Source organism: Saccostrea echinata, unplaced genomic scaffold (genome assembly GCF_033153115.1).
Source record: "Saccostrea echinata isolate AGI-Se365-2 ecotype Australia unplaced genomic scaffold, CSIRO_AGI_Sech_v1 ptg000030l, whole genome shotgun sequence".
Taxonomy (NCBI): domain Eukaryota; kingdom Metazoa; phylum Mollusca; class Bivalvia; order Ostreida; family Ostreidae; genus Saccostrea; species Saccostrea echinata.
This window is the reverse complement of record NW_026889779.1, coordinates 18,578,154-18,595,399: the sequence shown is the minus strand read 5'-3', so window position 1 is coordinate 18,595,399 and position 17,246 is coordinate 18,578,154. Positions and strand designations below refer to the sequence as shown.

Below are 17,246 nucleotides of genomic sequence, written 5' to 3'. Positions count from 1 at the left end.
ATACACTTGCGACAAAAAGGTGTCGCAGTTTTTCACAGTACGTGGATTTGTAGTTCTCTGGGCCAAAGTTCTGAAGGTACCTGGAGGATGGAATACGGGACACTTTATCTAGCGAGCAGAAAGGGCAGAGATTGAACTACTTATTTTATTCAAAATATTAGACGTTAAATTATCTATATTACAGAAATCCCTCTCTCTTTCTGTGCAAAAATAAAGGGGGGGGGGGGTTCCAGCCCCCGGAACCCCCCTCTAGATCCGCCAATGTAATTTCTTTTATGCAGCACTTTTACATGTAGAATATGAAATCACGCAATATGACAAGTTCCTTTTCTCATATAAAAAAAAAACACCGAGAAATAGTGCAGCATTTTATTATTAATCTATATATTACTATAATTTACATATAAATACAAAATATGTCAATTCATCGTTTAAGCTTCTTTATCAGTTTTGGTAAATCCCATGTCCTTCTTGGAATGAAATTGATTTCTTTAAAAACACACGTTAAAAAAGATACATTCTGACGAGAGTTAAGTTTATAAAAAGATAGTGCGATATTCACTCAGCAGAGGATGCAAAGAGGATCTCCATTCTTCTATACGTGTCAACTTTCGAACAAACTGTACAAAACAGTCACATGACGCAATGATTGATGAACTGTTATCCGTTAAGAAGCAGATTTATTCAAATAACATCACAAAATGAAGGGAAAAAAATCCATTCGTTTTTATAACACTTCCAGTGATTAAAACATCTCCAGTGCGCATGTTCAGAATTTAAGTTTAGTCTGTCGGAGTAACACACAGAAACACAATATCTAGCCTTTGAAAATCCGTCAATGAGACTTGTAACTTCCACGTGAAAAAGTTAATGACCATTGCTGTATAAAATTGTAAATGTTTTTTGAATATGTGTTATTTTAAAGATTTCTTTTTCAATAACGTCTAGTCGGGGTAAGGTCCGGCCATCACTTTCTTGATGAATTCTGCAAAATAAATAAATGAACTTTAGAAAACTAACAATGATACAGGGTTTTACAACATTTCACAAGCCAATTAGAATGAGTTTCCTATCATGTTGTAAATTTTGAATTTACTAGGGGGAGGTAAATGCAAAATTTACAACATCCCCCTAATAAATTCAAAATTTACAACATGATATTCCTATCGGAGTAGATTTCGGATCGGAAAACTTGGCTAGCAAAAATGGGCTCTACATTGAATGGACATTTTTTCCACTTCTATAAATACAACGAAAATAGCGAAATAATTCTTCAGGTCAACGAGAAGGAACATTAATATAAACCCGTCGGAATTGACTGTCCCTGGCTAGATTTGCTCTAATATTCTGTTTCACTTTGACTACCCTATATAACGTACCCTCATATTTGACGTTTCCCTCCAGATCTTCCTGTAAATCTGTGTTTCGGATGATTGTGTCCACCTGGTCATCTGTCAAACGCTCACCTGATCAAGACAAAAACGTTGTTTCAATTTTTTAAAAAAATGCCCTTTTTAGAGATTAAATCTAATGCAATACGCATGCATAATACAAAAGCTTACGGTAAAAAATAATTATATTGTTACCTTAAATGACTTAAGGTTAATCAAAATTTATTAAGAAATCTGTAAAACACCGAATATTCGAATCTTAAATTTATATTCGAATATCAACTCATCGAATGAATATTCGAATGTTCGAATATTCGTTGACATCAATATTCACGGCAAACATATTATTTCGCAAAATAGACATAAAGGGTTATTTGAGTATTTTAAGAAAAAGAGTATTGATTTAACTTAAATCAATAGACTCTTTTTCTTAAAATACTCAAATAACCCTTTATGTCTATTTTGCGAAATAAAATTTTAACTATGTTTGCCGTGAATATTGCAAAATTAAAGCAAGAGGCTCAAGGTCCGATTACTATACTAGCATACGTCCTCATATATGATAGTCCATGATAGGACAAAAGTAAATCGTTAATTGTGTACTGATTGTGAATAATTGCACATAACATTTATTGCATATTTATACTTTTTTTGGTTTACCTATATACACAACTTTGATTCTCTCTCTGACTGGGTGAAGAGTCGCCTATATAAACTCTTTATACACGTGGTATAAAATCGTTAATATTGAGTTTATCTACTTCATTTCAACAAAGAGTACGAGCCATTTACACAAGGGAAATGTTTAAAGACAACAATTATTGATGTAAAGAAATCCGTGATGCTTATTTGATTACGGAAAGTGCATGCAAATAAAGTATTTAATTATTATAGGTGCATGAATTGATTACAAATTAAATAATTAAGTAAATAAATGCAGTGTATGAAAGAAAGAGGTCAATTCATTTATTGTAGATCTAAGGTCAGATCACTCTTACTCTAAAAAAAACTCACCACAGAATTGATATATGTTGTAATACATATAGATTTATTTAATACTAGCAGAGGCCTTCTATACTTTGAAGTTTTGAACTATACATGTATATAGTAATTAACATTAGTGCCACTCATTTCATGCTTGTATGTTATTTTGTTGTATCATTTGCATTCATATACCCCAGTTGGGGTCTTTGTCTTAAAAACTTGAAACTTAAAAAAACTTGAAACTTGAAATTCTTCAGTGTGCAGTGTATAAGAGGGGTCCTTAATCATATTTCGCGAGGGGGGGGGGGGGCTTACCAAGTGAGGAGAGGAGGTGTCGAAGCTCAGCACCAGAAATGTAACCTTGCCCCTCCCTGTCGAAAGTTTTGAAGGCCTCCATGTAGTCCGCGAAGGTTCCCTGTTCTAAGGTGTTCATGACAGTCTCGAAGATTGGCAGGAACTCTTCGAATTTGTAAGATTTTTCACCTGAAATTGATAACGCACTAAGTATGTAAAAAGAGCAGGCAAAAATTTTAATCGTCGAGAACTAGATCATTGATCATTATATAAAGTTTAAACAGTTAAAATCATTAGTCATTTTATTGGCAGTGCATATTGTTTTTTAACTTTGAAAATTGATTAATCTTTGTTAAAATTTATCGCAAAAATAAACTTTTTCTCAGGAGTCTAAATATTTATTATCAATAACCATTAGCTTACCCATTTTGGATGTTCCGCCATTCTTTTTGACGATTTCCAAGGTTGGGTTCAGACCCACACATCTGATGACGTCACCAATGGCGGCAGCATCAACCACTCCGTCACGACCGTCCCAGAAATCAAAAAGATCGAACACTTCCTTGGCCTCTGAAATGCAGGAATAAAATAAAGGTGAACCTTATGAACAAACTGAGCAATGGGCTGAAAGATCGGGTTCACTGCACTGGCATATTTAGCAAGCCAGCGTGGGTGGTTGGGGGGGGGGGTGTTAATCACCCCACACCTCCGTCCTTTAAGAAGAGGTATTCCTTTTAAAACTTTATGAATATATGTTTGTACATAAAACCAGGTAACTTTTTTCCTTGCAGAATTTCCCTTCCTTAGAAAATATTCCGCGATTATCCTTTGCTGTGATTCATAAAGACTTGTTTTTGGGTTACTTATGCACACACGTATCATGTTCGCATGTATACAGGTTATCTAGTGGTGAATCTAAAGGATATATTTTGTGGTTTGATTATGATTGAAAAATCGTTTGGATCTACTTATTTTTTGTTAAACTATCAATTTTCAATAGAAGTATCACAGTCGAAAGCCAGTATTTTGCAGTATCGAAAGTCTGTGTCGGTAGATACCGCTTTTTTGGTTGTTGTTGTTTTTGTTTTGCTTGTTTACAGATCATTAAGAGAAAATTGGCTTGCATTTAATGCAAACAGAAAGAATTTAAGGAAAACAAACAGTTTCCTGTAGAAGTGAAGTACAGGCGCTTTTAAATTTTTAAATCAGTAATAAAGGCATGCACGGAGTATCGGGCTAAAAACAGGTACGTGGTATCGGGGTAAAAACAGGTACGTGGTATCGTTGTAAAAACAGGTACGTGGTATCGGGGTGTAGGAGGGGGGGGGGGTCTCAGATAATTGATATTTAGATGCCTACAAAACTTTCTTATCGTAAGACTTAATCTCTCATATCTTACGTTAATCTTACATTAATCTTAAAATCGACCTTAAATCTTAAGAGAAATAGATACCCGTCGTAAGTCTAAAGTGAAGGCTAAAGTGAACATGGCGATAGGCCATTTTTCTCTTGATGTCTTCATGATTGGCCAGTCCCCCCCCCCCCCCCCCTGAAGTTGGTTGGTGATTTGTCCATATGAGCACACAAAAATTGAAGAACACATGTCAAAACACAGCAACTAAGGTAACAAAACGCATTCACTTATTTAAACGGGTGATAATATGATTCGCTGCTGATCATGTTTCGATACTCTGCGAAACATCTAACGTTTCAAATTCCTATTTATCATTAACAAGCCAAACCAAAAAGCAAAAACCATTCTACAGCATTTACTAAACAAACGATAATCTAGGGAATTCAATCCGTTAGGGACTCTATAAATAACTTCTAAGAAATCGACAGAGGCGGGTTTGCAACATGTCAACATGCGTTATAGTTATACATCCTTTTACACAATCTCTCACCAGAGGGTGTATTACGCTTCGCTACGTAGCGGGTACGATAACTCTGGGCAGAGATTGCCTTTTACAGCATATAAACAGTTAAAACAGCAAGTTTTAAGTTCCCATTTTCAAAAGTCTTAATTACATCCCTGAATGTTCGAGCACAAAAATAGTGCATGTATTCATGTATGTCTTCCTATTTACAAATCAAACTAGTAAAAAAAAATATGATATACTTCATGTAATGTTACATGTCATAATATAATGACCTATCTATAATAATTTTATCTATTGTGTTATCGGACACCGGTTAGAACGGTACATTCGGGGTGGCGGCAATGCGTGACTCGGGGTGGCGGCACCGAGGCGAAGAAAACATCAACACGGTGATTAAACCTGAATTTTTTTCATATTTTCAGACGTGTTAGATCAGAAAATTGTATTCTATGGAAGAGAGCAAATATCAACCTACCTCTGATCGTTTAAAGCAGCCTATAAGAGTGCTCCGTTTTCTCAAACACTCCTCCTCACTTTTCGGGGTATCAACGTTTTCGACTTTTGACACAATATTCTGTTTCAAAATTAACCTCAGAAGGTTTTTTTCCTTATATCTTGAACAGTAATAAAGTAATACGATAGAATAAACTTCGATCCTACTTTATAAGTCAATATATTTTACTAAGTAAGCCAATTTAGGCTTCAAACTCGATGCGACGCTCGGGGTGGCGGTTTCTGTGTCTTGCGGGGTGGCAGTATGTCTGAGAAATAGGGATTATTTTTTCATGCAGCGTTCTCCTGGCCCCCTTTCGAGACAAAAAAAGATTCAGATCTCTTAGAAGAATTAAGATTATGTCATGACACGGTGTTATTTCGCTACAGATGTGGCTATGTCAAACTTTAAGAAGTATATTTTTTATAATTTAAAGACCGGAATGAACAAGGAATAGACACTATATAATGATAGTAGTGAGTTGCTAATATTGATATTACTTTATACAGTTCCTACATTTAAGTTTTGAACAGAAGTCCAAATTAGGCAGAATAATCAAGATAATTACAATCAATGTTTATATACACATATATAAATCCTTGTTGTTGTCCCTACAATAAAAAAACAACTGAATGACTGCATGTTAAATTATTAATTGTGATAATCTGCTTACTCGGGACATATGTTCAAAGCCGAAAGATAGGAGTTTTAAAAAGTAACAAAATAATTATATTGTGGGTGTCAACTTTTTTCATGAAACCCCCTGTCTTTTTCTTTAAAAGTCTTCTTATTTTTTCAAAAAATATATATAATTTTATCCCTGACCTGTGATACACATAAATCGACAATTTTAGTTTAGTGGGAACCTGCCTGGAAAATGATGTATACAGGAATACCGCAGATCAGAAAATGGGCAAACCCACAATATAATTATTTTGTTACTTTTTAAAACTCCCATCTTTAAGCTTTGAACATATGTCCCGATAATCAGATTATCACAATTATTAATTTAATAGTCATTCAGTTGTTTTTTTTTTTATTTCGGTGACAACAACAAGGATTTATATATGTGTATATAAACATTGATTATAATTATCTTGATTATTCTGCTTAACTTGGACTTCTGTTCAAAACTTAAATGTAGGAACTGTATAAAGTAATACTAGTATTAGCAACACACTACTATCATTATATAGCAGGTACGTAGCAACAGGGGGGGGGGGGGGGGAGGCATGGCTCCCCCACTTTTTTCCAAAGACTTTTTTTTTAACTATTTGAAATGTAAATTAAAAGGCCACCCCCCCCCCCCCACTTTTTGTTGTAGAATAGTAAAATAAGGGTTTTGTAGTAGTGTATGAATAAAATTTGGTACTAAAAGAAGTTGGAACCTAACAATCCCCCCCCCCCCCCCCAACGAAATAGGATTTTCGAGCTCGGACAATTCTCCTTTTTTTTTTTTTTTGCTTGTCAAGGTTTTTTCCAGGTCAGTTGAAATCCCCCCCCCCCCACTTTCAAAAACGGTGCTACGTTCCTGCATAGTACCCATTCCTTGTTCATTCCGGTCTTTAAATTATAAAAAATATACTTCATAAAGTTTGACATAGCCTCATTTATAGCGAAATAACATCGTGCCAAGACATAATCTAGATTCTTCTAAGAGATCTGAATCTTTTTTGTCTCGAAGGGGGTCAGGAGAACGCTGTATGAAAAAATAATCCCTATTTCTCAGACATGCTGCCACCCCGCAAGACACAGAAACCGCCACCCCGAGCGTGGCATTGAGTTTGAAGCCTAAATTGGCTTACTTAGTAAAATATATTGACTTATAAAGTAGGATCGAAGTTTATTCTATCGTATTACTTTATTACTGTTCAAGATATAAGGAAAAAAACCTTCTGTGGTCAATTTTGAAACAGAATATTGTGTCAAAAGTCGAAAACGTTGATACCCCGAAAAGTGAGGAGGAGTGTTTGAGAAAACGGAGCACTCTTATAGGCTGCTTTAAACGGCCAGAGGTAGGTTGATATTTGCTCTCTTCCGTAGAATACAATTTTCTGATCTAACACGTCTGAACATATGAAAAAAATTCAGGTTTAATCACCATGTTGATGTTTTCTTCGCCTCGGTGCCGCCACCCCGAGTCACGCATTGCCGCCACCCCGAATGTACCGTTCTACCCGGTGTCGGAGAGGGGGAAGAGGTTACAGTATCGAGGAGAATATTACATTTAATGACGTTTTTACAGTTCGTTTTTAAAAATAAGCAGCTGGTGTCTGTCTGCCTTCATCTATTTCCGCTCTAACCCAACCCTTGAACATTGGTATCCATGGCAACAAAAAGTGCTTATGTGCTGTAGCTTAATGTATATAGATAACTAAATTTAAATGTTTTGCATTCCTAACAAATTTAAATAGATGTAATATTATTCATTTGGGTAAGAAATGCATTCGAAAGGAGACTCGATATATTTCCTTTGAAAAAGATAAAAATAATGTCTTATTGTAGACAAAGCCACGTAAAGAATCATCTTCCATGGAATTATGTAAGATCCCTCCGATAACGTCACATCGAATTAAAGCTCCCTCCCTGATTGACATTGATCCTGTCAAGATACTGGTATACACAAGGCGCGTGCCTGCGCGTGCCTGCGAGCGCGGTGCGTAGGTACATTCTCCTTGTGCAATTTTAGTCAGAATCCATACAGCAAAATTTAATACAAAAGATAAGAAGAAACTGATGAATTTGAACTTTTGCCAAGGAATGTCAGAAAACAACGCTAGCCGTAATTAATCCGTGTCTCTGTAACCATTTTTTTTTAGGAAAAAGAAAATGGGGTTGAAATTGTAAGACGTACATTGTACATTTTCCCTTTTCTTTTAAACTAAAAGCTCATTATTTTTCCAATATTCAAACGAATTATATATTAGTACATGTAGCAAAGTTTTATTACGTTATTCCTTTCGATTTTAATAAATTGATTTTTAATATCTTATCAAATATTGAGAAAAGCCACAAGTTCATTAATAATCACTGACGTACCCTCCTCCCTCCCCCCTTTTTCCTATCTCCATTATACTGCCTGTCGGGATCATTTTGACATCAGTGTTAAACTCTCGTATGCACCCAATCGAGAGTGGAATTTATCAAATTAAACTTGCACTGCACAACACAGGATGAGATTTCTAGGTTTCTGCAAAAATTAATTAACCCATGCTGTTAATTAAAAGAACATTAAGGGGGGGGGGGGTAACACACAACTCTCCATACCTTCAATTTCTTCTTTGGAAAGTTTGGACTGAAAAGTAACAATGCTAACGAGTAAGCGAAATCATTGTAATTTTAGGCAGATCAAAAGGCTAAATTTGATTTGTTTACCGACGAGAAACAGGTTCTTTCAAAAATAAAATCTTTCCACTAAATTATTACAAGGAATATTTTGCATATAGCCAAATGGTCGAATCGTCTTTATTCGATTTTTTCGTTAAAATGGAAATAAAAACATCTTTTAAGTATTTTTTTTGCTATAAGCATACTTGCTTAGAATTTTTTTAAGTGTACTTGTCAATTGAAATTGCTGTGTTGTATTAATTAGTGCCTATTTCAAAATGAAATGTTAGTAAATTTACAGTGAAGTTTCTTACCATTTTTGATGATCTGCTTTTAGGCTGAAGTGAACGTTACACAATCTAAATGCTGGAATTCTGACGATGGGTCTCGGCAGGGATATATATACCGAGGGTGCTTCAAGTGGAGCACTGCGCACAAGTCACAAACGCAGCGGCGCAGAAGATGAAATTAAAAAATAGCAAAGTAAATTCTGGAGGAGACTATTGACTTGACTTGGAACACTCGAGTGAAATCCTGCATCACGTTCATGGGTTATACATGTACTGCATGCACACATTTATTTTATTTATCTACAAAGTCACTGGGTGAAATAAGCAGTTTCCCGTCATGGGAAACTATATGGAAACCACATGGAAACCTCATGTTTACATCATGTTTCCTAGTGGTTTCCGCAGCGGATGCCAGGTTATTCCGTCAAGTTTCCGTACCACGGAAACTACTACGCTCCGATTCCATAAGGTATCCCGAACCACGGAAATCTCAGGAAACCTGAAGTTTCCTGAGCCTCCATGTAGTTTCCCGTAATGGGAAACCTGAAGATTCCACTGGTTTCCATAATTAGCAAACTATGTGGAATCGGAGCGTAGTGGTTTCCATGGAATGGAAACTCGATGGAATCCTCAGATTTCCCATGAACGGAAACTAGAGGAAACCTTGTGATTCCTCAAGTTTCCATGACTCAGGAAACTATATGGAATTGGAGCGTAGCGGTTTCCGTGTGATGGAAACTTGGTGGAATTATCTGGTGTCTCATAAAAGGAAATTACAGGGAAACTTCAAGATTCCCTTATTTTTCTGAGACGGGAAGCAATGTGTAATTGTGGTGTAATAGTTTCCATACCATGGAAACTACAGGGTAGGTTGAGCATTTCAATTTCGAAAAATGATTGACAAGCAACTGGAAGCTCAAGGATCCCTGTATTTTCCATGGTTAATTTTTCTTGTCTAGAATGTGAAAAGAGAACAGCAGGTTTAAATCAAAATATGTATTATTAATTTCCTTGGTAAACTCTGTTTTCTTTTCAAAATCTATCAAGAAAATGTATAAAAAGGAAAAAGCATTATCAAATCATATGTTTAATAATTCATTTGATGTGCAAAAACATTATTTGAAAATGATATCAAAATAAATAAAATCATATATCTTGGTACACAATGAAGTAGTCTTTCACATCTAAGTCCATTCATAAAGACTTCTTTAAATACTCTATACTTCTTTCAACACCAGCTTCCTTTGTATTTTCTTCACATCATCTGCGATCTGCAATATATTTTCATATAAAATTATTATTTGATGTAAGAATTGTATGCTTAAAAATTATTTAGAAATCTTACAAGATCACTCAATGTCCTTTAATGTACCAATATCAGTGATTATAATTAGTTTCAGTCTTTAAATTTAATGACATGAAATCCGAATAATGAACATTACATAGTAAGGTTTTAAGCCAGATTAATATTAAAGCAGGTAAGATTGAGAATATGACCATCTCGTACATGTAGAACACTGCTTTTAGTTGAGTGAATTGGAGAGAAATGTGCTCTGGACAAGGATATTACGAATCTTTTTTTTTTCTTACTGACATTTGACCTAGAAATTTTGTTAAAGATCACTAAAAACCCTTCATCCCATGGCACACAAGCAAGATCATACCAAGGGAAAAAAATTATGCTCTGGAAAAGGACTTTAAATAAAGATATATAGTGTGTTTTGATACTGACCTTTGACCTTGATACTTGGTCCAAGGTCACTTTTTACCCTCCATCCACAGGCACTCTATGAGTTAAATTTGAGTGAGATTGGGCTAAGAGGAGAAAAAATATACTCAGGACAAGTGATATCAGATGGACAGACAGATCATCTCATGGCATCTGCAGAACAGGACCCTAAAAAAACAATGCACATACATGTTAAGCTATATCCATACAAGTCAATATGAATTCATCATATGTTGCATTGCATACACATGTTTTAATCATGTTTAATACCTTATGAATAATTTCATATCATATTGCATGTACACTCAGTTTACATACAAATAATCTAAATTTCATCAAAAACGACCAACATATCAGCCATTCAAGATTAAGCTAATCAACATTCAGTACAAGTTCTATATGCTATATCATATGTACAGACACATACTAGTATTATTTACCTGCATTCTAAATCTTGTTTTATGTCATTGAAAATTAAGGCGATAGCCATTACCGATAACCAGTTTTTACCCCCAATTTACATACATGAATGTTGTAATGTTTGTTCAAAACTTCTCATTTATAAATATTATCTTATAGTATATTTAGTTAACATATACCTACAGTTAACGCTTCAAAGTGTTTCATTGAATATTTTAGAAATGACAGTCATCAAAATACTGACCAGCCAGAAATCAGTAAATTTTTATTTTTCATTTTTGTCTTGTTTCATTTAACATATTTCAATGTTAGAAAGTTTTAGCAAGTTATAATATTTACTACTTTAGCATAGCCATACAGTTGAACTTTGGCATCTTGAATACCATAGATATGTCAAAGTAATTTGGAAGTATTCTTTAAATAAACAAATATTCATTATTCTTAAAAAAAAGTCTACAGGTTACAAAATTATAAGTTGCTCAACAATGATCATATCAATAATATCTGAAAGAGTTGATCATTTCCCCTTGGGGTGAAGGGGGGGGGGGGGAGGGGGCTTCCTCTGTACAATTTAAAATATCCTTACTTTGTGTCAACCTTGGTTAAAATTAGTGTTTCTTGAGAAGAAGTTGAAAATGTGAAAAGCTCACTGATGGATCAACAGTTTGATGGACAAAAGACAAAACAAAAGGTATCAGAAAAGTTCACTCGAGTTTTTAGCTCGGGTGAACTAAAATCCTCACTGCATGGTGTATATTATGCTAGACATCATCCAGACAGAAAATTTTATAGAGAAGTGAAAAAGACTCCAAGCCATACAATTTCATAAGGCCAAACAAAAAAATATGTTTGTTTACTGTTACATGCTGAAATAAAATAGGGTTGGTAGGTAGATTAAGATGCATGTAAAAGTTAAACTGACGAATGAGTGACTTATGGATTTTTACAACGAAAAAAAATTTGGGTTGCACTTGGCTATTAGATATTGGGTTGGGGGGTTGGGGTTGGGGTTGGGGGGGGGGGGGGGGGGGTAACCGTAAACAAACATTTTTTTTATTATGCCTAACCTGTTGTAGTTTGCAGCTGGTAGTTCAACATTCCAATTAAAATTGGAATCAAGTTCTTTTCTTTTAATGCAATTGTCATACATGCCTATTTATGATTGAATTTATTACCACTTACCACATGATCACATCTTGATTCATCATACATCTTTAGTTACTGGTTCTCCTTTAATGTCAATTTTCTTCTCTCTGAAAGAATATATTATGTACAGTTACTACACTGTATTGCATTCTGATTTCACTTATAAGATCAACAATAAACAAGAGTCCTAGGGGCCATGTTTCAACACAAGTTTCATCTTTCCTGATACAGTGGTTCTAGTGAAGAAGATTTTCAAAGATTTTATCCTATGTATTCCTACGTAAAACTTGATCATCAATTGTGGCCCCACCCTACACCTGGGGGTCATGATTTAAACAAATTTGAATCTACACTGAATCTACACTTCCTGAGGATGCTTCCAAATAAGTTTAATTTTTCCTGGCCCAGTGGTTCCAGAAAAGAAGATTTTAAATGATGCCATTAATTTTTCATTTATTTGTAATTATATCCCCTTAGAAGAAGATATGGTCCTTCATTTAAATAAAGTTGAATCCCCTTTACCCAAGGATACTTTGTAGCAAGTTTGATTGAAATTGGCCCTGTGGTTCTTGAGAAGAAGATTCAAATGTGAAAAGTTTAAGACAATGACAGCGACAGACAAATTTTGATCAGAAAAGCTCTTTTGAGCCATTGGCTCAGGTGAGCTATGACTGATTTGTTTGATGTACTCCAAAAGATCCATCATAATCACCCCTACCCAATCATTTTTTTAAGTATTTTAATTTTACTTCATTTTTTTTTTTTTTTTTTTGGTTTCAGGGAAATAAAGTTCGTTTCATTATAACGTTGAGGTTTATAATTTCTCCAAGACACTTGTTTTAACGAGAATGAATATTAAACCTGTCTAGCTGTCCAGTGTGTAATGAAACATCAATAAATTTCTAATTCTGTGTTTTTGTATGACAAAAAATCAATTTGTTAGATACTGCCAAAAAAAAAATCTACCTAATGGTCCTTTTTTCCACAAACTATAATACAATGGAATTTGCTTCCCCAGTCTGTTGTCCAAGCCACTAAAGTAGAAATTTTTAGAGAACAGCTAACCCCAGCTGTCCTCAACAGTATCATGTAAAAAGTAACATTTCTTTTAATCACAAATGTAAATAAAAGCACAGTTTTTTCTTTATATTAGTTTGCTTAGGTCACGCATGCGCACCAGCAAGTAATCTTCAGCGCTCTGAAGTTTTGTTGTAAATAGAAGAAGAGCTCTCTCTTTTAACTGTTTAAATTTCCATCGACGATGATGTCTTTCGTGAATAATCTGATAAGTTGAGATTGCGGACACTTTTTGTTTAAATATTGATGACGTAATCGTAATTTAGTAGGAGAAATAATTCATTTTTACCTTGTCGTTACATCATAAAAAGTTCCAGAAGTCCAAAAGTACAACAAGTTGCATTCCGAGAACACATGTATTCAAACCGGATATATATTTGTCTGTATTAAGAAAGAAACCATATTCGGTACAAACATTATTATCCGATTTAACAACGAAAAAAAATTTCATACACATTTATTTATTTATAGAGAGAGAGAACTATTATAGTAAGCATTCATTTTCATTAAAAAAAAATCTACAAAGGCGAAACATTAACATACAACATACAGCATGGAAAAAGACAAATGTGGTGCCATAGGGCCTTACTATACAAAGTCTACTATCTATACATCTATGATTGAACGTAAAACACTAAATATTGTATAATTCAAGTTTCTCTTTCCGTTTTTTCAATGTGTAAACTAACATATTTAAAACTTTGATATCGAACTTTTCAAAATGGCGTCAAAACGAATGTGGTCTTCGATGGGAAAGATTTGTTCTGCCCGATATCAGTATTATTTACCGTAAAAAGTATATAAAAAATTACGTACACTAATCCTTGGTTGTTGATCATTGCATTTTTCATAGTTTTAAAGACACTGGGTGGCGAAAACATCGTTAACTTTTCACATTTGCACCTTACACCCGAGTCCATCTCCGTCTTGCTCAACTCCAAAAATGGCGCCTCGTGAAAATTGACCAATGAAATTAAAGGCTCTGCAGAGCGATGCATTATGGGAAACGGAACCTGTTTACGTTAATTATGTTAGAGGGTATTAAAAGTTTTTATATATAATATAATTTCCCTATTACGGTGATTATGAGTTCATATCCTTAGTGAAGTTCTTCACTAATCATAGAAAGGGGGTGTTCTTCAATAAATTTGCTGATAATTAGTATACTATAGAAAACAAAGAGGTTTTCTGAGGGTGACCAGAGACATTTTATGTTTCTGGTGTGACCCCTCAAATTATTTGACTTGGGGGGGGGGGGCTTGGTACGTAGTGCCCATCCAAACAGAAAATGTCCGGTTACCCCCCCCCCCCCCCACTACTTTTTCATTAAATTATTCATTATTCTGATTAATGTATAATATCACAACGAAAGATGTTAAACCTTTATACATGTATACATGTTTTAAAATTTGAAGCGTCAGAAAATGAATATTAGTTGAGGACCGTAGAAAATAGGGGGAGGGGGGGCATAGTGGACATGCCATACGTCCCTAAACATATTTTTTGCAGTATAGAAAACAAAGCTTATTTCCTGTTGCGCCCCTCAAAATAAACGTTTGATGACTCTTTATCAGCTCTTTATTATTTTGTGACAAGAATGTTGTCCTTTGATCATGAAGTCTGCCGTAAATTTCGATCTGCATTTGGCTGCAAATGAACTACATGACATGTATACAGAACAGTATTTTATTTTTAGTGATGATGGAAAAGTTCGGTGTCAAAAATTGCTAGTTAGTAGAAGGAATCAGGGTATGTTAGAATAGTATACGCTTGTGAAAATCAAGACAAAATAATTTAATTACCAGCAAGGACGGTTCAAGAATAATAAAGATTTGATGATTTTTTTCTCTTGTTCGGCTTTAGATACTATTTTGAACCCCCTCCTTTTTTGGTTTCGATTTTAGCCTGATATCAATAATAATCAGTGGACGAAATTGCTGGACTTTTTTCCATTTGCTATATTTTACTTCAAACATCTTTGCCTTTAGTTAAGATAATTCTCACCGTTATAATGTATCAGAATTTTTTCACATTAATTAAGTTTGAAAATTGATTTATAAAAAAGAGAGTAAACACAAGGTGAAAAAGAACGAACAAATATCTAAGCAAAGGTAGGGAAAACAGTATTTTAATTTGGAAAACACCGGCCCGTAGAATGCGGGGGGGGGGGGGGGGGGGGCAGGGGATGAAAGTAAATGGTTATGCTCTTCTTCTTTTTTTTTTTTTTTTTTGGCTTGTCAGATTTTTATGGAAGCCCCCCCCCCCCTTTTGAAACTGTTGCTACTGACCTGAAACACATAATTAAAATAAGCTCAGAATTATTGTAGGTAACCTACAATCATGTCCATTGCGTTCAGAATTTTAGTCGTGACTGGTAACAATTTGTCAATACTTGATCATCTGATTTGTTGGAAAATAATGCCCGGTGTATACTCGTTGATGTGCAGGGCTGTATTATATACGTGGCTTTAGCTGTTCAGCCAGTACCGCCCTGTATCTTTCATATATAACTTTTTTCTGGTAATTTCTGGTAAGGTTTGCTAGTTAAGAACTTTCTGGTAAAGTTTGTGCCCCAAACTGAAATTATACAGGCCTGTGGTTTGAGTAGACAGTTTTGAGTGCAGTTTTTTTTTTTAAATAAGTAATGGTACATGTAGGGGTATAAAATCAAGAAATGGACGGCATGTATAAAGAAATGTTTGTACATGTATTGACAATCACCACATCAGTACATTATACCTAAATATCGAAAGAAACTATTTTCTCTCCATTTTTTTGAAGGAGGGGATTGGGCTTAAATTTGAAAGGGGTAACCTTCCGTTTAACATAATACTCGATTTAAAAATATTAAGTTTTCGCTAAGCATCTACTTGTAAAACAATTAATAATTTTTTCTTCTTCAATGAATTGCCTTAGCATGCAGTTCTTCAGAAGACGTTGTTCTTAAGGAAAAGAAAATCATGTTATATAAATATCATAGACTTTTCTTTATTTAGAGCCATCATTGGTCTTTGTGTACAAAATGGCTATATTAAATATACGTGCATGTATGCATTTAAGACCAACATTATTGTAATTCCCTGCGAAAAATAAAGACATTCACTATATCAGGGTCTGTGTACAGATATATATAAAAAATAAGTTATTTAGTTAACACTCATTAATTTTGTATATGAATATTATTCTGCTGTGTTATCTTATCAATGTCTTTGTAGAGGACTATATACGATTTTCACACAAAACATTAGTAATTTAGTTCTTATGTTGTATAATAGATCCACCTGCATCCTTTCTCATAAACAATTTGCGAATTAAGCAGGCAACAAAGTTGATAATTAACAATTCTTTCTATGTTTTCAATATTCAAAGTTTACATTGATGTCAAACAAGGACGATTCGTTATTTACCGATTAAGAAATTTTATTTCATTTATCTAGTATGCACTTACAAATTTGTTTGAAAAAGAATTATGATTTATCACATAACGAGAATTTAAATTTATTCTAGACCGATAGAAAAGTATATATAATTTTTAAACGGTTAGGAAATTTTGTTTTTTAATCAGTAATGAAAAAATAAAATACAATTCTTTTTTTTCCTTCTCTCATTGAACATCTTAAAATTAATGTAGCTTATTTTATCAATATTCTGTGGTCTTATTGATAATTTAAATTATTTTTTTTAAATCAAATCAATGGCCAGCAGTTATCACCTAAATTTAAACTGAGTTTGTGGAGACTAGGTGTATGTACATGCTTGACCACAGCCCATTGTTCCCCTTAAGGTAGAAAACCCTCTCAAATCACATAGAATATACAAAAAATACACAGTCGCAGGTGTCTTCCCGACACGTGTCTCCACCTGTGGCAGGTACCCGCGATTACAAGGGTTAGCGCAATGATTGAATTTTATCTAAACAGTTTACACTGATTTTTCTAAAATTAAAAGTTGTATTAAATCTTCTCTTACTACTAATTCCAATTCGCGTGTCTTTATGAGTTTTACCGAGACTAAAATGTTAAAAAAATCTTTTATTTGTCACAGAATGTTCAATTTTATTACACAGTATTACACAAACAGTTTTTTTTTTTATTATTCTTTTGATACACGTTTCCAAAATGTCTATTATCGGGAAAATAGGTGTAAACCACAGCATACGTGTTTTCCATATCTGGAAAACATGCAGGAAACTACAGATTGATAACTTCCATATCG

General features: G+C 34.2%; 1 protein-coding gene and 1 long non-coding RNA gene across 2 annotated transcripts; both read right to left on the bottom strand.

Moving 5' to 3' along the window:
• Positions 1–355: 355 nt before the first annotated feature.
• On the bottom strand, positions 356–8,758 carry LOC133197466 (myosin essential light chain, striated adductor muscle-like). Its single transcript, XM_061333524.1, has 6 exons — positions 8,684–8,758; positions 8,310–8,337; positions 3,093–3,239; positions 2,691–2,858; positions 1,380–1,466; positions 356–985 (listed from the first exon to the last, which is right to left on the bottom strand). Exons 1-6 carry the CDS (start codon positions 8,684–8,686, stop codon positions 945–947), a joined length of 474 nt encoding a protein of 157 aa, XP_061189508.1. The 5' UTR covers positions 8,687–8,758; the 3' UTR covers positions 356–944.
• A 1,676-nt stretch (positions 8,759–10,434) lies between these two features.
• LOC133196485 (uncharacterized) lies at positions 10,435–13,396 on the bottom strand. The gene is made up of 3 exons (XR_009722358.1): positions 13,321–13,396; positions 11,991–12,061; positions 10,435–10,556 (listed from the first exon to the last, which is right to left on the bottom strand). It is a non-coding gene; the product is annotated as an uncharacterized LOC133196485 (long non-coding RNA).
• Between the last annotated feature and the right edge of the window lie 3,850 nt (positions 13,397–17,246).